The sequence below is a fragment of the Thamnophis elegans genome, chromosome 8, assembly GCF_009769535.1.
Source record: "Thamnophis elegans isolate rThaEle1 chromosome 8, rThaEle1.pri, whole genome shotgun sequence".
Classification (NCBI taxonomy): domain Eukaryota; kingdom Metazoa; phylum Chordata; class Lepidosauria; order Squamata; family Colubridae; genus Thamnophis; species Thamnophis elegans.
This window is the reverse complement of record NC_045548.1, coordinates 67,165,820-67,188,179: the sequence shown is the minus strand read 5'-3', so window position 1 is coordinate 67,188,179 and position 22,360 is coordinate 67,165,820. Positions and strand designations below refer to the sequence as shown.

The window sequence follows — 22,360 nt, the reverse complement described above, 5'->3', positions numbered from 1 at the left end:
ACGAAAGGTTGTAAATTGAGGACTACCTGTATTAGGCTAGCAAGATGTAGAATGTCTTGGTTACAAATATATGTAAACTTTTAAAATATTTGCCTCTCTGATGGAAGATCACAAAACAGACCTGTGTTTTCTGCACACCTCTGCTGTTTTGGAGACCTGCGTTAGTCATGGCACAGCTAAAACCCTTTCACAGTCCAGAGGTAATTGGGCTGTTTTCTTGGGCATTTCGGTCAGGACTAAGAACTCCTGTCTGTCTGGAAAAGGGTAATATGTTTGATTCCCAATTGCTGGCTCTCTAAAATGGTTTGAAGTCAATTATTACTTTGTCTCTGAAATCTCTCTTTTTTTTAAATGATGTATTGGCTTGTCATCCAGAATGACAATTGAGCAGCCGTATAAACCCTATAGATTCAGTGACTGGTAAATAAATTTTTTATTTTCTTTCAGGTATTTTGAAAAACAGTTCGATCTAGCTGAGCAAACCAAATTGCCAATGTTTTTGCACTGTAGGAATTCGCACCCAGAATTCCTAGGTGAGTTTTGTTAGGGGATTAGAAGAAGAAATGTATACTTTTGAGGGAACATAAGCTCTTGGGATTCTAAAATCAAATTCTTCTTTTCCATAGATATAATGAGACGAAATAGAGAGCGGTGTACAGGAGGAGTGGTAAGTGCAACACAGCTATAATGTTTTTCAGCATTACATGTATTTTGTGATTTAAACATCTATTGCTATATTTGTATTACAAATAGGTTAGAGATTTATCTTTGTGTCTGCATTCTTTGCCCAAACCTTCTAAAACTCTAGTGGAAGAAATAGCAGTTTGGATCTAGCATCAAGCCAATTTTTGTTTGTTTGTTATGAATTGGAATTTCTGTCATCTGAATCTTTTTGTTTTAAATTTGGCAAGTGTCCTTGCATGAACTGGTCAACCTTAAGTCATGTTAGCCATGTTTAGAAGTTGAACACGGATAGACTGGGATACCAGCGTCTGGTGGGGTAGTGTTCTGACCTAGGCTTCCTTAAAAAGCAAGAAGCAGAGTCTTGGTCCTGGCAAAACCCCTATTATTTACACGACTGTGAATTCCTTTCATTCACAGTCAGCAAGGCTTAGCAAACAGTCTTTCAGAGGAATGTTTATCAACAAGAACCTTATCTCATTTGGAGAGCTACCAAATAACTAGTTTCCAAACACAGGGCAAGGCAAAAACTTAGCACAGAGTCAAGTTACAAACAGAACTTTCCACTCTTGAAACAACTGACTAAACGAATTGTTTCTTGCAAAAGCTCACTCCTTTCGCTCTTTTGTATCCTATGGGAGGGGCCAATCACCTCCAAGGTGCGGCTTTACTCTTAAGTCGACCCTGCTTTCTTAGTTGTTCTTGTCTTCTGGCAGCTCTGCACATGCGCACACTGGGAACAGGCTCCAGTTGTTCCTCTGCCTCGCTGCTGTCTAGCTCCCTCTCTGCCTCTGGCACAGAGCCCTCGTCTGAGCTTTCCTCAGCCCCCAGGAATGGCCCATGTTTCTCCCTAACCTCCTTACTGTCCGACTCTGCTGCCATCTCCGCTGGCGGGCGACAATAGGTAGCACAAAGAAAAACACAGCTGTGAAAGAGAGAGAAGCCACACCTTCTTCTTAGGCGGAATTGTCAGTTGGTCTTACCTGAACTGCACGTCTTGAAGTATGGCGTGGGAGCAGTCACAGCTGGGTATTGTCATGGCCCATCTGCCCAGAGACTGAGGTAAATCTTGAGGCCATTCAGGTGATGCCAGGACCTCTCCCTTCTGCTGGGGGGAGCTGGACAAAAATTTGGGAGAATAATCTCCTGAGCCCTATGAGAGGGAGAATTGATCTTTGGCATGAAGGCAGGGTCGAGTCTTAGGACCACCCTGTTACTGTGGAAGATGCAGAGATCCGCCCTGGTTGACAGTGTGTTGATCTCTGACACCCTCCTGGCCGAGGTAATAGCCACGAGGAACCTTGAGCGTGAGCAGCTGAAGACTCACCTCCCTTAGCGGCTTGAAGGGTGCTTCCAGGAGAGTCTGGAGCACTATAGGTAGGTCCCACAAGGGGAAACGGTGAATTGCCGGGGGTTTGAGATTGGTTGCACCCTTGAGGAACCATTTGATGATAGGGAGTTGGGATAAGGACTGTGTGCCCACTCCCCTCAGGATGATGGCCAGGGCCGAGACCTGCCTTCTGAGGGTGCTATGGGCTAGGCCCTTCTCCAAGCCATCCTGGAGGAACTCCATGACTTGCGGAACGGTGGCCGCGGTCGATTCTACTTGAGCCGAGCAGCACCAGGCCGCGAAGGAGACCCAGTTCGTGTCATGGATGCGAGTGGTGGATCTTCTGGCCACCTCTATGGTTCCTATGACTTTGGTGGAAATTTGGGCCTCTCTTAGCTGTGTCCGCTCAATCTCCAGACAGTCAATTGGAGCCAGTCTGGGTCTGGGTGAAGCAGACTCCCCTGGGTCAGGGTTACCTCCCCCTGAGGGATCCTTCAATGGGGGGCGATGGACAGTTCTATCAGATCTGCGAACCAGGGGTGGACGGAAAGACTTTCCGCTTGTTTTTGTCCTTGACGACGATGGGGTCCAGGGATGGACCGACAGCTGCCCTCCTGTGTACTCTGTGCCTGCTAAATGCCACTTTGCCCGGAACTCCGCCTGCCAGTTATGCAGCCACAGCAAACGCCTGGATGCCATTGAAGAGGCCAGAGCTCTGGAAGAGTATCTTACCGCGTCCAGTGTGGCATCCGCTGAGAATTGGGTGGCCGCCATCACCTTTGTGATGTCCTGTAGGAGTCTGACGTCCGAAGCTGGGGTTCTGTCACGGAGCTGTTCCAGCCACAGTAAGGTGGACCTGTTAAAAAAGGAGGCTGCCATGGCAGCCCTAATTGCCCACGATACCGCCTGGAATGTCGTGCGCATGATTATTTCTGCCTTCCTGTCCTCTGGTTTCAGGCAGTTGGAAGTGTCTCCTGTCACCACTGGTGAGGAGGGTGCCAGGCTTACCACTGGAGCGTCCACTGATGGAACCTGCAAGGCTTGATCCAAATTCGTGTTAATGTTGTAAAACCTGCGATCATTGCTCCCAGGTGTAGGAAAGGTTCCTGGTTGGGCCCATTGTGATTTGAGCACCTCTAGGAACAGGACTGGGGTAATTTCCTCCTTCTCCACCTGAGGTCTGTGGAAAGGACCTTTCTTGGCTCCCCGACTCTTCCCAGCTTTGGCAGTGTCCTGATTGGTTACTAGAACATGCAGGTCTGCTGTGGCCTTAGCTTTATGCAGCAGGGAAATAAAGAGAGTGGGTGGAATAGGCCCAAGATAGATGGAGCCTCCGGGGTTTGGGCTTCATCAGAGAAACCCACCCTCCTTAAGCCCCCCCTCCTCTGACTCCGACCTCCTCACTAGCTGTGGAGAGGGATTCCTCTCTAGGTCTCTGGAGTGGAAGGACTGGGTTGGTCTAGATGACCTTGAGGTATCCTATGGACTGCCTTGTTCCTAGGCCATTGAAACTCTAGCTAAGACCTCCTGGAATCCCTGAGAGTGCTCTGGGTAGGCCGGAGATAGCCTGGGAGGCCTGTGCTGCCAGGCGTTGCCTTGGCTGGCTACTTGGGCAGTGGCCAAAGGGGTCTCCTCATGCTCCAGAAGGATGGGCTGGAGATAGTGGAGGGGGATAGAGAGCTACCCCCCCTTAGGGAGCCACGTGGCGAGGCTGGTAGGCCGGGCAGGTCCCCTGGTGAAGTGCCCCTGAATGGGGATCGGGACCTGACCGGGGAAGGACTGATCATGTTCCTGTTTCTCCTGCCTGGTGCCCTGGTCACCCTCGCTTCCTTTCTAGAATGCTCCCTCCGTGATTTGGGGGTGCACTTCCCTGTCGTGGCTCTGCCCCTCTTTGCAGGGTAGGATCCTCTGGAAGATCCTTCTCCTGGGTCTGTTCCCCTTGGGGAAGTTCTGCCCAGCCCCGCACTCCTTAAATTATCCGCCATCACTCTACTCACTGTTCAACGATCCCCCTCCTCTCCTTCGTTTCTTCCATGTTGCCAATCCGCAACTTGAGTCGGATCTGGCCTACCACCCGAAGCTGTGGCCCTCCCTGGTTGACGGTGGAGCTCAGACCGGTCCTCTTCTGGCTGGCGGTGCTTGCGGTCTCTGCGACCAGAGACCGGAACTGCTCTCCGAGCCTGCGCTCTCTTGTTCAAGATGGTGACCGCCGACCAGGGGATCCGATCATGTGAGCCGCTCCGACTTAGCTGCTCTCTTCCTGTGCTTGAAGATCTCAGTGGAGCAGCTTGCGTCCGGCCAAGCTGTGGGCGCAGGGCTTGGGTCTCCCTGTCCGCCGCCGGGCCGCTGCTTCTAGGCCTCTCAGTAGCGCAACCGCTACTGTGCCAGGCGGATTGCTGAGCACACGAGAGGAGGATCGTCCGACGAATTACTTGAAGGTAAATTCCTCGTGGAGGTACAATTTCAAAAGGTAAAAAGATTTTTAAGGTAAAGGAAAAAAAAGGAAAGGTTCACGCCGAGAAGAGCCAGGTATTTAGCTCCTTCTGGGCCGAAGACTGAGGTTAATCTGGGAGAGTCAGAGGAGGGGTAGAGGTGTGGCCTCAAGATTTACCTCAGTCTCCGGGCAGATGGGCCATGACAATATCCAGCTGTGACTCCTCCCACACCCCACTTCGGAGACTGCTGACCTTTCTCACAATTTTCATGCATGCACAGCTGCCAGATGACATCCAGAAAGATCAACAAAAATAATTAGAGGGAACTGTATAACTGAATACATGTAGTCCTCAGCTTATGACCCACTCCCATAGTAACATGCAAAGTTATGACAGACTTCCTCAGGGATACTTACGATCTGAACTTCTGATGACCATGTCTCCTCCCCATAGTCACATGACTGCATTTCAGGTGATCAGCAACCCCATGTCATGTGATCTGCATTTCCGGGTTTGCGGCAAAAATCAGCCCATAGCAAACAATGAGTTCCACTTAACACCCTACCACAAAAAAGATCATTAAGATTTGATAGGGTTACAAGGGTGACCCGCTTTATAACTTTTGCAATGATTGTGATGGGGCATACGTTGAGGACTGCCTGCATTAACGAACATTACCTTCCGTCTTATGATATGTATGCTTTCTAATTATTTTTTATAGGTTCATTCTTTGATGGCACCAAGAAGAAGCGGCAGCTCTCATAGATCTGGATCTTTATATAGGGATTAATGGTTGGTAAGTTATTTTAAACATTAACTTTCCATCGAGCATTCGTTTTTCGTTTGGTAGGTGTTTGTGACTTTAAAAAAAAATAAAATTAAAAGGTAGCTCATTACCACGTAGTGCAGATGGGCAGCTTATGACCTGTGGACTTCAACTCCCAGAATTCCTGAGTCAGCTGGCTCAGGAAATCTGGGAGTTGAAGTCCACAGGTCGTAAAGTTGCCAGAGTTCCTCACCCAGATGTAGTCTGTCTTGCCAGGGATATGAAAAATATAAAGGCCTTATTTTTTGAAGCTTGAGGCAGGAAACAAGGAGAAAAGATGCTCGTAGGCTGTCCATGCTGTGTTTGATGGGCCACATTAGCTTTCTAAAGCACTGCAATTATGTTAGGTTCCCCTCGCACATATGTACTAGTTGTTCCCGACTCAAGGGGGCGGTGCTCATCTCCATTACAAAGCCGAAGAGCCAGTGCTGTCTGAAGACGTCTTCGTGGTCATGCAGTCGGCATGACTAAACGCCGAAGACGCACTGTTACGCAGTGCTAGGGATTCGAACCGCCGAACTTTCTGACCCACAAGCTCAGCGTCTTAGCCACTGAGCCACCACGTCCCTTGTCAATAATATACAACAATCAAAATCTCAGTCAGTTATGCTAGTCTTAGCTCAGAAAAATCCTTTATCTGCAATTTTCAGATAAGGTATTCAGTTCAAGAACTTAGGAAATCCTCCTGATGACCAAAGGGTTAGAAATAATTTTGAATACAACGTTACTCACCTCAATCTCGCCCCCACTTTACAAAATACAGAAAATGAAAAGTGAGCAAAATATAAAGCTGTGACTTTAGAAGCCTTAGAGCTTCTGTGTATCGAGATGCAATAGAATTCAACTTTAATTACATTTAATGCATTGTTGCTCTCCTAGTTTTTAGTTGGGAAAAAAAATCACTCTATGTCAATTGGAGTATGTTCAATACCGTTCAAAAAACAAAAATTATGTATTGAATTTGGGAGCAGTTTCTTTTTTATGCTCCTCAACAAAAGTAAGTGATAGACAATTTCAGCTAACTAGCTTCTAATATTATTTCCAGTTCTCTGAAACGGAAGCCAACCTTGAAACAGTGAAGTCAATTCCAGCGAAAGGTTAATGATAGAGACAGGTAAGTCGCTTTGCTTTCACTAATTTATCATTTTCAAAACTCTTTTAGATCTGAGATATAGTTGGGTTGCAGTCTTGAGATGGTGCATCCAAATCACAGGCCAGATGCAAGGTTAGCTTAGTATGTTTATGGAGACGCTCAATCATCCAGGTCATGGTTGTACCAAAGTGGCTTTTCCAAAAGTCAAGTGAACTCTCTTGGGATTTTTCTTTGAAAACATTTCATTCCTCATCCAAGAAGCTTCTTGGGTAAGAACGGGAGTAGCTTCTTGAATTAAGAAGCGAAACATTTAAAAAAAAACAATCACCAAGAAGTCTAGTTGCCTTTTGGAAAAGCAGCTTTGTATTAGCTTAGCATGATTATCCAGAGAGCTAATTCATCAATAAAAAAGGGGAAATGCCCCTTTAAAAAAAATGTCAGTCCTTTAGTCATATTGCAAAACAGATTCAGGAACAAAATACTCCAAAGAAACCTGGAATCTTCCATTCCTGTTGTGGATCATGACATTCTGGGGACAGTTTGGTGGGATTTCTGGAAGCAAGCCTGGTGAATAAAAATGTGTTCCAGACAACACTTCCAGAAAACTCTGAACCAGCCTCAAAAACACAGCACGATGCAGAGAAGGAACTCCAAACCTATTCCTGCTCCCAAGCCTGGCATTTTGCTAGATCCACATCAAATATTGGATTATACTTTTCTCAGTTATCAGCAAAACCAGCCTGATAACCTTTGTGTGTATATTAGGCCTTAACTTTCATAATCCTAACAAGGCTGAAGTGGAGACTTGCATTGCCAAGGTATCTGGAAAGTACCATTTTGTGGGAGAAAAGTGGCAAAACCTATATCATCCTGCAAGCACAATCTATGTGTAAGTTGTTGCATCCGTTTTAATACATAATACATAAGGGCAAACTTTGCACCATGACATCACCGTGTGTGTTTTGACAACAATCTATGAAGGCGGCTTCTGAGGAAGAGCATAATACTGGTAGAACACGGTTACCCTTATGTGCTACTCACTCTTTCCCCAAAGTAGATGAAACCAAGGTATAATAGCAATAGCACTTATACCGCTTCACGGTGCTTTACAGCTGCCTCTAAGCGGTTTACAGAGTCAGCATCTTGCCCCCAACAATCTGGATCCTCATTTTACCAACCACGGATGGATGAAAGGCTGAACCTTCACCAACCTTGAGCCTGGTGAGATCTGAACTGCCAAATTGCAGGCAGCCGGCAAGCAGCAGAAGTAGCCTGCTGTACTACACTCTAACCACTGTGCCACCATGGCTCTATAGCTTCATCATGACCTGGTGGGATGTATATCTTTCCATCAATCAACTAGCTATGGGCAGCACTGCTTACATATGGCTGTAAGCTAGGTAAGAGCAGAAAAATATATCAAACGTTGTGCTTGGTAATCTTTTTTTCCCCTCAGAAACTGTTTACATAATAATACATTTTAAATGAATATGTTGGTGGAGCAAGCTTTACCAAATAGAGTGCCTTATTATTTATTTTATATGATATTGTCAGCAAATTCTAACGACTGTTCCAAAAGGGCTGGGTAATAAGATTCAGACAGGTTTCAGTGGAAGCTTAACACAGTATTTCAAACAATCTCTTCAGTATCTTATCAGTTACCAAAATCAGATACAATAGAACCTTAGTTTAATGGGTTTTAGATAAAATAGGCAGTTTCACTTGGATGTCACCAAGTTTTAACAAGACATCCTTTTCCCCCAAATGGTTCATTAAATCAGAGTTTTGAATATACCAACCTAAGAAGGGTGTAGTCTTTGGAATAATTGTATTGATATTGCTGTTTTATATTCAGTCTGCACTTCCAGCTACTTGTAAAAGCCACTTATATACAGATAATCCTCAACTTACACTATTGTGTTTCCTGAAAATAAGACAGTGTCTTATTTTCTTTTGACCCCCGAAATAAGCGCTTGGCCTGATTTGGGGGAGGTCTTATTATTTTTGAGGTGCAGAGACAGCGGAGCATGGTCACCTCATGGCTGCAGCTGTTGGCATATTTTCGGGAATGGCTTATTATCTGGGGAGGTCTTACTTTCAGGGAAACATTCAAATGGTTGTAGTATTCCAGGTCACGTGATCACCTTTGTGACCTTCTGACAAGTGAAGTCAATGAGGAAGCCAGATTCACTTAACAACCATGTTAGTAATGTAAAAACTGCAGAGTTTCAACTAACTGGCAGGAAAGGCCGTAAAATGTGGCAACACTCACTTAACAAATGTCTCATTTATCAACAGAAATTTAGGCTCAATAGTGGTTGTAAATCTAGGACTACCTGTATTTACCTGCCTGTAACAATGTTGAAGCAATCAAATGAGAATTTTAATTTTATTTCCAAAGTGCCATGTGAAAGATATATACTGTATATATAAGGAAGAAATGAGACAAGCAGGAATGTAAGACACAAGTGTTCAAGTTCCTGAAATTAGTTATAAAACTACTATTTTTTTTCTTTTATTCTCTGATTAGATGCTCCCTGGTGTGGAGTGAAAAACACCCACGCAGGCTCAAAATTTGTAAAAACCACATTTCCAACCAAAAAGAAATGGGAAGCAGGACACTGCCTAAAGGACAGAAATGAACTTTGCCATATAATGTAAGTACTGTTTGCTGTTCCTGTAGAGATTCAGTCCAGCAGAGATTAGTCATGATTGAAGCTGATCTAATGAGTTAGCCATGACAGGCTCAATTACAAAGCTTAAATGGGACGTGCTGGCATCTAACTCTATCTAGGTCGCAGCGGAAAGAATATAATACTTTATAAAACGTATTTCTGAACTTCCATTTCTTCAGTGCAACATAACAACATGAGATTTATTTTGCTGGAGCATATCTAGATATCATCTATTTTTGCAATTTCACAGCGGCCAACAAAATGGCACTGAGAAGTATTAATCTGCTATTATATCAATCCCACAAACTTAGGCTAACCTTAATTGCTTCAAATGGCTTGATAAAACATGCTTTTAAATTAACCACTATTACCCACCATTCTAGGCTTCAGTGATAAAACCTGGTCAGTCATAACCAAAACAAAGACTGAGAAGCATACAGGGTAGAATTCATTGCTGTTTTGTTAGATCATCATTTAGGGTGGCATTTAGTGAATGCAACTCCAAAATTGCTTTTTTTTTAAAAAAAAAAATCACAAATACAGCTTATGTATCTTTCATGCAATTTTATCAAAAGTTGTCATGAACTTCTATAAATTATTCTTTTTTCAATAACATTTGTTTGTTTCATTGTAGCCAGATACTGGAAATACTAGCAACAGTTCGTGAAGAGGAGCCATTAGAACTGGCCAATATTATGTATAACAACACTATTAAAACTTTCTTTCCAGATATGTAAATCCAGTTAATTCTGTTCATAAAATAAAATAATCTAAGTCTACTCCCTAATTCTGAAATCATATTTAAAAGTATGTTTGCCATATATGATGTATAAAAGATATGTGTGGAAATCCTTGCCTTTATTGGGAATTTTCTGGCATTTAGAAATGTTTTTCTTTCCCAGTAATTCAGATAATTTGATTGTGTAACTGCACAATAACCAGATTTCTGTTTTAAAAAGTTATAACGAGTTCCATAAATAAATGTATTTCCTTCATTTCCCAAGGTTATGTTTTCTTCTATAAATAAATACTAGAAGGAATGGTATCTTTTAAGGAAACCTAAGCTTTCATTTTTAATTGTTAAAATAGAAATGATGTTGTGTTATGGTTTTAAACAGAACATGTTAAATTTTTGTCCAGGATTAAATGAAGAAGGATTGAAACGTCCCTCTTTATATGGCGTTCAATTCTTATCTTAAAAGCCCCTGGCTTTTAAACTATCAAACATGAGAGGTTTGGATATACGTACACACTGTAATTTTATATTAATTAAGGAGTGTTTTGTTCGACGTCTTAAAAAAATAGGTGAAAACATTTTATTCCATGTACAATAATGTACATAAAGTTTTAAAGTGGTCGCAAAAGAGACAGCATTAATACCAGCCATATTTACAGTAGCACATCACAGTAAAATGACAACTCATTCACAGATTCAACAATTTTGGACATTGTGTTCTTGTGCTTAGTTGACGAAGTGAAGCTTTTTATTCCAATGCTGAACTCCACAAACACCCGCAGGGTTCGGGGATTTGCCATTTTAATTCGAGCACAGGGTCAGGATTGGTGTTCAGAGGGCTGTTCGGGTACTGCGGCACTGGACTGAGTCGAGCTCTCTGTCTCTTCTTCGCTCTCTGTACTCTCATCGTTAAGTTCATCTTCAGCAGGAGCTTCTTGTTCTCCTCCTGGGCGGGATTTTCATCGGGGTCATTGTCATCGGGGGCGTACGAAGGCGTTATTGTTGGGAGAGATGGGGTTCTCCTTCTCATCGATGTCAACTTTTTGATGGCACATGGGACACGTCTCCTGGATGTAGAGCCATTTCCGAAGGCAAAGCGCATGGAAGTAATGGTTACATGGAGTAATGCGGGCGGACGTGGTGAATTCATGATAGCAGATGGCGCACACATCGTCTATCTCCTGCAATCGCTCCCCTTTGATCTCCGGAAGGGAGTTGATCTTTTTCACAGCCATCCTACGATTGATGAACGTTTTCCAGCCGTTCTTCGCTTGCAGGTAAATGTTGAAATAGGCATGCAGGCACATCATACAGGCCCGGATTTTGCTTCCTGATTCAAAGACCATGGTGTAAGCACCGTTGCCGAACATTATTACTCCAAATATAAATTCAATGATATTGCCTGATGATCTAACATAGTAGACATAATCGTCCAGCTTTTCCCATAAAACATTATAGTAGCCGTCGATCATGAACAGTATGTATACAGTGATAGAGACAATGACCTTGAGGCAGAGCTCCACGCAGAAGGCTGTCACGGCAAACAGCCACGTATTTAGTGCATAGTGATGCCAGAGGATGTAGCTAAGCAAAATCGGGAGGAGGAAGAGGCAAGCGGAGACAAAAAAGCACGGGGAAGTGCCTGCGAAGCGAGGAGCCGTGGGAGGGCACTCAGAGACAGGGCACAGGGTCGGTCATCCCGTGGATAAAATGCGGACTGCCGTCAGCAAAAGGCACATGTTTCGAATTAACGCGACCAGTCTCTCCTCTGGCTTTAGCCCACTTAATCCAGTCTGGAGGGCTAAAATAAAAAATAAGGACCGGTGCCACAAAACCGAGCCTCCTATCGTCTTCATCTGTGGACCCAATAAAGGCCAAAATACCCAGCCCCAGATAGTGAGCCACAGATGAATTACCGCACTCATGCCTAACACGGTTAACGTGAATCGCATCGCTGATGATAAGGCTGCAAAGTAATTCCCAGAAACTGTCCGAAGAAATCATGTAGAATTTCATGCTCGGGTCCGTTTCGGCTGCTTTAATAACGTACAGCAGCACAGCAGCTTGAATTGCCAGTCTTGATAGCCAAAAAATCCGCAGCACGTCTGGAAAGCGAATCCTTTTCCACGTGTCTTCCAGCAACAACTGTATCCGTAAATGCGTACATATGCCTTATGAGGAGATAAACATACCTTGTGGAGTAGTAGACCCATTTCATTTAGTAAATAAAATAACCAAGCTGTGTAACGTCAAAATGGAACCTGATGCAAAGACTAAAATCTGCCTGAAGTGTAACGGTAGGTCGAAGATCAAGCCTGCGATGGGAAGCAATAATCCAAGACGATGAGCTGAGAATAGATGGATTCGATATTTAAGAGAGTGACATAACCAATCCCAAAGGCAAGCTGAAGAACAGAGAGTGCCATTCCATAAGGTAGGTCCTTTATGAGGAAGGAGCTGAACTCCAAAAGGTGTTGTGTAATAGGCACTGTGGAAGTTTATGTGCAAAAAAGCGTAATAGTTCACCAACACTGACGTTGCAGCTAACAGGAAAGCACAGCTGATCATATAAAACTTGAAAAGCGATCGTTGTGACAGAATCAGGACAACGCTGGATGCCAAGACTCCTGCAGAGGGGAAAAATGGAAGTAGCAGTTAAACTTAACGTGTGCTTTTTTTCAACAGTAATTATTCAGTTAGTGAACACTTAATTCACGTTGAACAAACGGAAGCAAATCCCAATAGACCAGAATCTTAAATTATGTATGGGCTCTCTCCAAACAACTCAAAGCATGCTATGATACTGACTGAACAACAAGAGTAGGGCAGCTGTTAAGTACAGTAATTGCATGTATTCCGCTGTGATACCCTATCCAACATGTCCAATGCTGTGGTAACAATGAGATAGAAGCAAACAGTTCAGGAGTTTGAATCTGGGACCTCTCTTTGTCCAAACTGAACTTGTCCAGAGTAAATTGGGAATCAGAGGATGCCTAAGTTAAACATATTTTTTTTTTAAAAAACTGACAAATCTTGTACAAATCAGTCAATATAGACAGGCTGCTATAATGCATTATACAAAACACAGGACACTTTATGATTCTACAGAAAGGTAAATAGAAAATGGGAACGATCGTCCAAGGCAGTAATTATACCGTGATTCATACTGCATCCTGTCAATTGCCTGCTACTCTCAACAGATTCTATATATTTTTGTGGGGCAGACATGTGTAGATTTGTTTCCCAGCTTTATTATGTCTATAAATTTACATATACAACGCTTTTTATATGCGTTCAGTCGGCCATCGGGCATGTCAAATTACTAAAGCATTTCCTTTTTACAATCTGGTTATAATCTACCTCAGAACTACTCTCCAAATCAAAGAGATCAGACACAAGAATTTGCTCCATGCAGAATCTCCTTGCAAAGTGATTGTAAAAATAACTATCTTTGGTTCTGGGAACAGAGGAGGGAAACATCTTGCCTGGGCCACAGTCCAGAGCCTTCAGATACTGGATTCACCCACTTCCTTCCTTAATTAATTGTTTGTTGTTTGTTACTGGACGTTGTTTGTTACTGATTTACTAGAAGTTAAGAACCTTCTATATGATAGACCAGGGGTCAGCAACTTAAGCACTCAAAGAGCCGTTTGGACCCGTTTCCCACAGAAACGAAACACCGGGAGCCACAAAGGGTCCTAACTGGAAGCCCCCTATTCAATTCTGGAGCTGACCGGAAGTTCAGTTCCCCCAACATAGAGTCTGCTCCTAGCGCGGCATACTTTTTCCTCTACCTGTCATAACCGACAGCCCTATCAATTGTGGAGACAACTGGAAAAAACCGTCCCCTTGCCATAGAATCTTTTTCTGGCGGACTGGCTTCTCTCTCCCCCACCCCCCACAAAGCTCCTCTCAAAATGTGGCGCCGACCGGTGACGGAGCCGCAGCAGAGGGAGGAAAGAGCCACAGGCGGCTCCAGAGCCACAGTTTGTTGACCCCTGTGGTAGACCATATGATGAACAACTGAGGGAACTATGTATGTCTTAAGTCTAAAAAAGAGAAGGATTAGGGGTGACAGGATAGTCTTCCGTAGTGGAGGGGCTGTCACAGAGAAGAGGGGGCCAACTTACTCTCCAAAGCACCTGAGGGCAGGACAAGAAGCAAAGAGTGGAAGCTTATCAGAGAGATATCCAATCTAAAACTAAGAAGAAATTTCCTGAGGGCGAGAGTTTATCAGCGAACAGCTTGCCTCCAGAAGTTGTGGGAGCTCCATTGCTGGAGGTTTTCAAGAACAGACTGGTCAACCATTTGTCCAGAATGGTATAGGATCTCCTGCCATAGGCAGGGGGCTGGACCAGAAGACCTCCAAGGTCTCTTCCTATTTATCCTATTTATTCTACTTCCGAAGGACATGTTTTAATGTGTTGGGGGAATCTCCTTCTACCCGGGATGAAAGAAGTGCTTTGTAAACCTAAGGATTTAAAAGAAAAGATTTAATTTTTGTAAAACAGAAAAGGAGGACTAGAATGTGGGAAGTTAAGGGACTAGGTGGACTTGAGTATTTTCTCAAGGGTATTAATTAAAAAAACCTACACAAAGACTTTGAAATTAATTGTAGGAAAATACTCCTGTATTTCTTTTCCTGGTTGGAAAATAAACCGATCGTAAGAGGTGGACTCTGAAGACTGTCTAGAAGGAACCAGAGAGAATTAAGTAAATTAAAGGAAAAGTGACCCATTAATACAATGAAGCAATACTACTAAACTGTAGAAGAAATTAGAGCTGTTTGAGAACAATGTACTGAGAAACTACTTACAAGATTGTCTGATATATAGGGTGTGTGTGTGTGTGTGTGTGTATCTATTTAGATTTACAACCCCCGGTATGCCCAAATATGGGAGGAAGATCACTACTTCCATTCTCTGTCCTTCGGCTCGTCACAAGAGACCATCCAGACAGAAATCCAATATTTTTATTGTTGCCTTTTGTTACGTGTTGCCTTTTTGTTACATTAATTGTTTGTTGATGTTTGTTGTTATCAGCACAAATACAACATATATATGTGTGTGTGTATGTGTATATGTATAACGGAGGATACAGAAGAGCAGATTTTATTAGATAAACAGAGACTGAGCTGATTTGAATGTGGATTTAGACTTTTAAAAACATGCCAGATTGCAAAAGTGACATGGAAAAAGATGCTGTGAATCTAAAAATGGATTTTAAATGCCAGAATATAAGAGTGACATGGAAAAGGATGACACAAGGGATTTACAAATGAAGCCAGCCGATGTCTGTATACTGTAATCAAAGAGGATAAAATAATAAATGGTTTGGAAAGCTTTCTTATCTTGGATTTATAAAAAGGGACATGTTAAACTAGTGAACTGCTGAAGCTGTTCCTGAAAGAAGAGGAGAAAATAATAAGAAAACTGTTTCTGGAATTTGATGGGATTAAAAAATCAAGCTTTTAAAAAAGTAAACAGAATGATTATAGAGTGAAACAATTTGACCAAGGTTAAAATAGATATGCTGTGATTTCTTGTAGTTATTAATGGGATTTGTTTTTGAGCAGAACTGAAAACAATGATGCTTAAAAGATCAGTAGAAGAAATATTTGTAGTTCAGGATTATGGGATCCTTGGTACTCTCTGAGTTGGTTGTCTGTTTGATGACGTTTCATTACCAAACTAGGTAACATCACCAGTGATGTTATCAGGTTTGGTAATGAAATATCTGCAAGAAAACAACCAAGATGGAGAGAATCAATGACGTCACAGCTTTAAAGATCTTTTTAAAATTTGGGAGGGCGGGGGGATGTCTTCCCCTTGATTTTATTAGAACAAAAACTGGTTCGTTCCATAGCTGGGTAAATGATCCAAGGATACCAGCTTGAAATGGAGGTGGCATTTATTTTGACAGCAGAAACACAAGACACACATTTCAGCTGATGAAAAGTGGGCTACTGAATTAGAACACGGAGAGTGTACTACTTATAGTAACAATGAATTTGATCGTGAAGTAATAGGCTTTGATATGAGTATGTTAAATGTTTAAATTGAGGAATTCCTGTCCTGGGGATGTATGAAGTTGCGGTAGGGGTATTGTTGTTTCTTGCCTTGTGGGATGAGCGATCACAGATTTCTTTCTTAGTTTGGAATTTTATGAGGATCTGGTATCAGGGTGCAGTATTTTGATAAAAAGATGCCCCCTATCTTGAGGGGATTCCTTTCATGTTTCCTTATTAGTTCTTGCTGACTTCCTGGAGAGACCAGGCTTAATCAATTGAAGCCCAACTAACAATGCTAGTAAAAATATTTCTTTGTCTCTTTATTTAAAGTTGCAGGTAGATGAGAGACGGTTGGGGGTGATTGTTTGACCTGGTTAAAAGTGTGTGGTGTGTGTGTGTGTGTGATAAGGTAAAGGTTTCCCTCGCACACATGTGCTAGTCATTCCCAACTCTAGGGGCGGTGCTCATCTCCATTTCAAAGCTGAACAACCAGTGCTGTCTGAAGAACGTCTCCATGGTCATGTGGCCAGCCTGACTGAACACCAAAGGCGCACAGAACACTGTTAACTTCCCACCAAAGGTGGTCCCTATTTTCTACTTGCATTTTACATGCTTCGAACGTTAGGTTGGCAGAAGGGACAAGTACTGGAGCTCACTCCGTTACGTGGCGCTAGGGATTCGAACTGCTGACCTTTCTGATCGACAAGCTCAGTGTCTTAGCCACTGACCCACCGCGTCCCTGTGTGGTCATAGGGACTTTTATTCTTCCTACAATTTCTTAGAGAAAGTAATAAATTAGATTGTAACATGGACTTATTTAAGATTAAAATATATATGTTACTATTTTGGTAGCTGGACTTTTACGGATTAATATTGTATGAGTTTTTATAATTTGATCATTCAAAAGATATGGAAGAAGATATATTTTAAAAATATTAGCGAAGGTGTTAAGTTAGTGAAATTGTTTAGACTTTATCTAGAGGGAGGGAAGTGACTGTAATCTTTTAGACACATTTTTCTTACTTTTTTTTTTCTAACTCTTTCCACTGCTTCTTTTTATATATTTTCCTTAATTTTGATTAGTCATCTATCTCTGTACTACTAAACATTTATAAAACTAGAACATAGGATATGAGAGTTGGAAAATGAAAAGAAGGAAGTGCCTCTTCTCACTTAAAATGACTTTCACTTACATGTTTATTTTTCTTTAATTTATGGTTACTGAGGATTAAGATTTTACATAAAAAACAAATCTAAAAAGAGAACTAAAAGAGAAAGAAAAACATGGCAATCATAAACTTACACGGGTTCAGGACTAAGCAGGAAGAATATATTTCTACAAGAGTTTTGCAATCCACTCTGCTGTAACAGGGCAAGGCTTGGCAACATACTCAGATTTCCTATAAGCCTTGAAGAGAAAGAACATGATTTCCTAACACCCAATTGCAGATGAAAATCTGGATCTTGCTTCAGAAGGAGGCATTTCCATTTTCGCTTTAAACTTGCCTTTCATGTATCTATTGAAACTACCAGAACACGTTTATGTTCCAAAAAGATACCTGAGAAAGAATTTGAATACTAGAGCAGGGGTCAGCAAACCGGCTCTGGAGCTGCATGTGGCTCTTTCCACCCTCTGCTGTGGCTCTGTCACCGGTCGGTGCCACAATTTTGAGAGGAGCTTCCAGTATGTGTGTGGGGGGGAGGAGAGCAGCACAGTGCGCCAGGAGAAGACTCTATGGCAAGGAGAGGGTTTTCCAGTTGTCTCCACAATTGATAGGGCTTTCGGTTATGACAGGTAGAGGAAAAAGTACACTGCGCTAGGAGGAGACTCTATGGTGGGGGAACTGAACTTCTGGTCAGCTCCAGAATTGAACAGGGGGCTTCTGATTAGGACCTTTGTGGTGTTTTCTTTTCTGTGGGAAATGGGTCCAAATGGCTCTCTGAGTGTTTAAGTTTGCCGACCCCTGCCATAGCCTATTGCCACCTCCGCAAGCCCCATGTTTCTCATTTGCTGCAAGGTAAATTGCTGGGAGATGGAGGCCAAAAATGGGGACCGGTGGGTGGGTGGAGCTACATTCAGTGTATAAGACCCACCCCAATTTTCACCCTCTTTTAGAGGCGAAAAGGTGCATCTAATACTCTGAAAAATACGTATCTTTTTGGTGGGGTGGGTCCATCGTAACTTTCAATGGTCGTAAGTCAAAGACTACTGGAACCGAAACATTCCAATTTAATTCCGCAGTGTCTTTTACAACTGGTTAATAAAGTCCAGGGATAACACATCCAAATCAAAGCTGCTGAAACATCCATAATTAGATGCAGTAGCCTTCAATTAATAATAATTGGGACTGGAATATCCACTGCTAAGCAATGCTGTCATGCAGCACATTACACAACCACAGCAATGGGGAACTAACAATCATAGCAGTCCCCATTGCTGTTGAATCCCATCCAGTCATTAGGCAAAGACCTAACCTGATCCCACCCATTCCCAGCTTAGACCGTCCCAGTCTTGAGCCTCAGTAAGGCCATCTCTGCCCTTTTGGCATTCCACACAGCAATGGCAGTACCTGCAAGGCTGGGGTTCAAGTAAGGTCCAACAGTCTTACCTGTCACTGACCTTCTACTTCAGCCCCACCACCACGACCACCACCGTGGTTCCAGCCTCTACCACTGCCAGCCACTCTGGCTGCCCTTCATCTCCCAGCTAACTTTTGCCACCTTCTTCTTCCTGCTTCTGATGTGTGCCCAACCTGGCCCTTTCTTTCTGAGGAAGCGTGAAGCCTTCTCCAAGAATCACATGTCCTCTCCTAGTCATACATGGCCTTCTGGTGAGGTTGCGGTAATCTTCTGAAGCCTAGCAAAAAGGCCACGTGAGACCTGGGGAGGGCTGTGGGTGTCGGCCTCAAGAAGTTATTGAACAGCAGCAGCTGGCTTGGGAGATCCAAGCCAGGTACATCAGCAGAGTAAGATAGTGAAGGTCTGCTGGGGGACAGCAGGGTGGTCAAAAGTGTTGGAGTCAGATAGGTGGTGGTGGTGGAATTGAAATATCCCTATGATTGTTAAGTGTGGGTGGGCTGCCAAGTGCCCAAATTTTGACCATGTGATCTTGTAGGGGACTGGCCCTTAGTACCATTTATTCAGCCCCACCGCAACTTCAAACAGCCGCTGAACAAGTGGTCACATGAAGACTAACTGCAGTACCTAAATGCAGTCTGCCTTTCGTTTCCACATGTTGAAGTTTCAGCAACAAAACTTGCCACGGTTAGTTTATAGATCATGATCTAAATACGGAGAAAGCTAGTCATGCTTCAGTCCCGCCCTCTTCATTTCAGAGGTAGCAAAACATGCTTCAGTTTTGCAATAAGACCTCTTACTGACACATAGTTTACATTCAAACACAACTGCAACCCACTGAACGTAGCAGTCCCAAAGAATCAGGGATGGTACTTCTGAACAGAACTGGTTAGTTTGTAATATAAAAGACATGCAGTGGTTTGATTCCACCTAATTCACTATAAGGCATATTTAGAACATTGTAGAGCTGGAAGGGACCTTGGAGGTCTTCTGAGCCCAGCCCCTACACAAGGCAGGAGATCTTATACCATGAGGGTTAAATGATTGTGCAGTCTATTTTTGAAAACCTCCATTGATGGAAGACCCACAACTCCGGGAGGCAAACTAATCCACTGATTAATTGTTCCCTAATTCTAAATTTGATTCTAAGAAGCTTCCACCCATTACTTTTGATCCTCCCCTCTGGGGCTTCGGAGAATAAACCAATCCCCTAACTCAAACAAAGTCAGGGTAAGAATATTTTGTGGAGTAAACAATTATGCCTTTCTATTTCCTTATGTAACTATCCACAATCTTTGCCTTCTAAAAAAAACAAGTATCAGTTCTCAAATACTCAATCTCAGGTCATTCATATTAAATTAATTAAAAAGGAAAAAAAAGGAGCAAATGAGAAGCTTCTTGTATTTACCTTTGGAACTTTCCTCTTACATGAAGCCTATATTAAATTGAATTATCAACAGCATCCATTTTTCCTTACTCACCCCCTCTTACAAAGGCTTTACAGATATTCCTAATCCTTTCAACTCATTTACACTGTGCTCCTAACAAAAATTAGGACCAAATAACGAACCCAAGCGTATATCATTTACCCCACAATTTGTTTCGAACCTCTTGTGACAAAGCTTCCTTAATGGTACAAATTACATATACGGATGAGATTTAAAATACTACTTCCTCTTCCTCCTTGGCCAATAAAACCATAACCAAGACACAACACATCTACATGTTAAAAGTGTTTCAGGCCTCAGCCACCCTTCGCCCACCCATAACTGTGTATCCTCCTTTAGTTAAAAACAAACCCAAAAACGGAAGCGTCCCAAAAAGTGACTATAGGGAGATCTGAGTTGCTTAAGAAAAGGTGGTTAAATGCAAGCCGCGTCCACCCCAGATATGTCAAAGATGAGGCTCCCTGGGGTTGTCATCCTCTGAGCGTCCTTGACATTCACAATCACAAAAGGCTGAACCCTTGACAGTCCGCCTGGCTTGTTTGTCCACTGCTGTTTCCACACCTATTTTTAGGGACGCTGGGAATGGGGAAATGCAAGGGGGGGGGATGCTGGAGCCAACCAGGCCGAAGGTGCGAAGGGGGAGGGGGAAGAAGAGAAGTGGGGAGGGGGGTTTCTGCAAGACTGCAAGGGGGTTCTCGCCCCCCTCCTCTGCCCCAGTAAAAAGAGGAGGAGGGCCAGCAAGGGTGGCTAGGGACGGACGAAATTGAGAGGGGAGGGGGGGGAAGAAGTGGTGCCCCAGTGAAAAGGGGAGAACGGTGCCCATGTTCACACGGGGCAGTGGAAATTGAGATGGCAGGGGAGGACAGATGGGGCATTCAGATGGGGGGAAGAGAAGTGGGGAGGGGGTCTTTCTGTACCCCTCCCCTAGTGAAAAGGGGAGGAGGGCCAGCAAGGGTGCCCATGTTCACAAGGGATAGAGGAAATTGAGATGGGGGGGGAGGACAGATGCGAAGGGGGGGGGCATTCAGGGTGACACCTCCCCCCTCCCACTTCCAGGAAGCCGGCCCGGAGAAGAGCTCACCCAGCAGCCGCAGGAGCCCTCCCAGGAAGCCGGCCAAGAAGGAATCCCCGGGGAAGACCGGGGGCGAGTTGAAGATGGTGTCGATGAGGAAGAGGGTGGGCACCCGCAGCATCACCTCCGCGGCTACCCGGAGCCGCGGGCCCAGCAGCTCTGGCGGCGGCTGAAGGGGGCCCGGGGCCGCCATCCCCGAGTCCCCGCCGCCTCCTGTCCGTCTCTGGGCGGCTGGCGGGGAAGAGGTAGAGAAAGGGGATGACGGCGGCGGCGGCGGCAGCGACGGCGGATTGCCGGATGCTTCTAGCGGCCGCTGCTGGCTTCGGCTTCCCCGCCAGCCGCGTGGGATCCCACCCGCGTGGTCGCCGTTGCGCGTGGGGTGGCCGGCGCCGCCATTGCGCCCGGCTCCTCTCCTTCCTCCTCCTCCTCCCTCCTCCGCCTCCGCCTCTCGACCAGCCAGCGCGCGCCACCTGCGGCAGCGGCACGAGTGACGTCGCCGGCGGCGTCCGACAGACGCCCTGCCGTGCGAGAGGGGGCGGGGCCTCGACGTCGTCCGTCACAAACATAGGCCCCGCCCTCTTTCCCAAGAGGAGGAGGGAGAGGAGGAAGGAGGGGGCAAAATCCAAGGTGGCCTTTTTCAGAATAACAGAATATTATTCCGTTTTTGTTGTTGTTGTTTATCCTTCTCGTTCCGGCTGTGGCTGCGCATGCTCTGCCTGGACCCGCGTTGAAAGTTTCCCCATTCCATTTACAGGGCAACAATGGGCGCTGGAGTGGTAGGGCTCCCTCTATCTGTGAACCTCCAAGGACCTGGGAAGAAGCCTAATGGAACTGCCGCATTACATACATACACATACACATACACACATACATACATAATACATACATACATACATATGTAATGGGGCAGTCCCATTAGGCTTCTTCCCAGGTCCATATATATGGCAGGTCGGCAGTGACCTCCCATTACTTGTCCCAGCTTCTGTCAATCTAGCAGTTTGAAAGCACATAAAAAATGCAAGTAGAAAAATAGGGAGTGATGGGAAGGTAAGTGTTCCCTGCGCCTTCGGGGTTTAGCCGTGCCGGCCACATGACCATGGAGAAACAGATGAGCACCGCCCCCTAGAGTCAGGAACGACTAGCACCTTTGTCCGAGGGGAACCTTTACCTTAAAATAGAAGTAAATAAAAACAATTTAAAGCACAGAATGGCAGCCAACAGTAATTGAACATTACCCAATATAACCAGAATGTTTGATACTGTTGTGCCTTAACGTGCAGTGCGAATTTGCCACTTGTGGTTGGATCAACATCAAGCACACAATGCATAGTGTGTAGTTAAACACAGCTTCAAACAGCTGTTATCCAACCAGAACTCTTATTATTAGATCAGTGGTTCTCAACCTTCCCAATGCCGTGACCCTTTAATACAGTTCCTCATGTTGTGGTGACCCCCAACCATAAAATTATGTTCGTTG

At 44.2% G+C, this 22,360-nt stretch overlaps 1 protein-coding gene across 1 annotated transcript; it reads right to left on the bottom strand.

Annotated features, from left to right (window-relative positions):
* Positions 1 to 10,333: 10,333 nt before the first annotated feature.
* On the bottom strand, positions 10,334 to 21,367 carry RNF139 (ring finger protein 139). Its single transcript, XM_032222700.1, is given in 11 exon segments — positions 10,334 to 11,401; positions 11,403 to 11,491; positions 11,494 to 11,593; positions 11,595 to 11,689; positions 11,692 to 11,723; positions 11,725 to 11,931; positions 11,933 to 11,993; positions 11,996 to 12,109; positions 12,112 to 12,202; positions 12,204 to 12,403; positions 20,893 to 21,367. Coding segments are annotated over 11 exon segments (1,980 nt in total). The 5' UTR covers positions 21,077 to 21,367; the 3' UTR covers positions 10,334 to 10,594.
* Between the last annotated feature and the right edge of the window lie 993 nt (positions 21,368 to 22,360).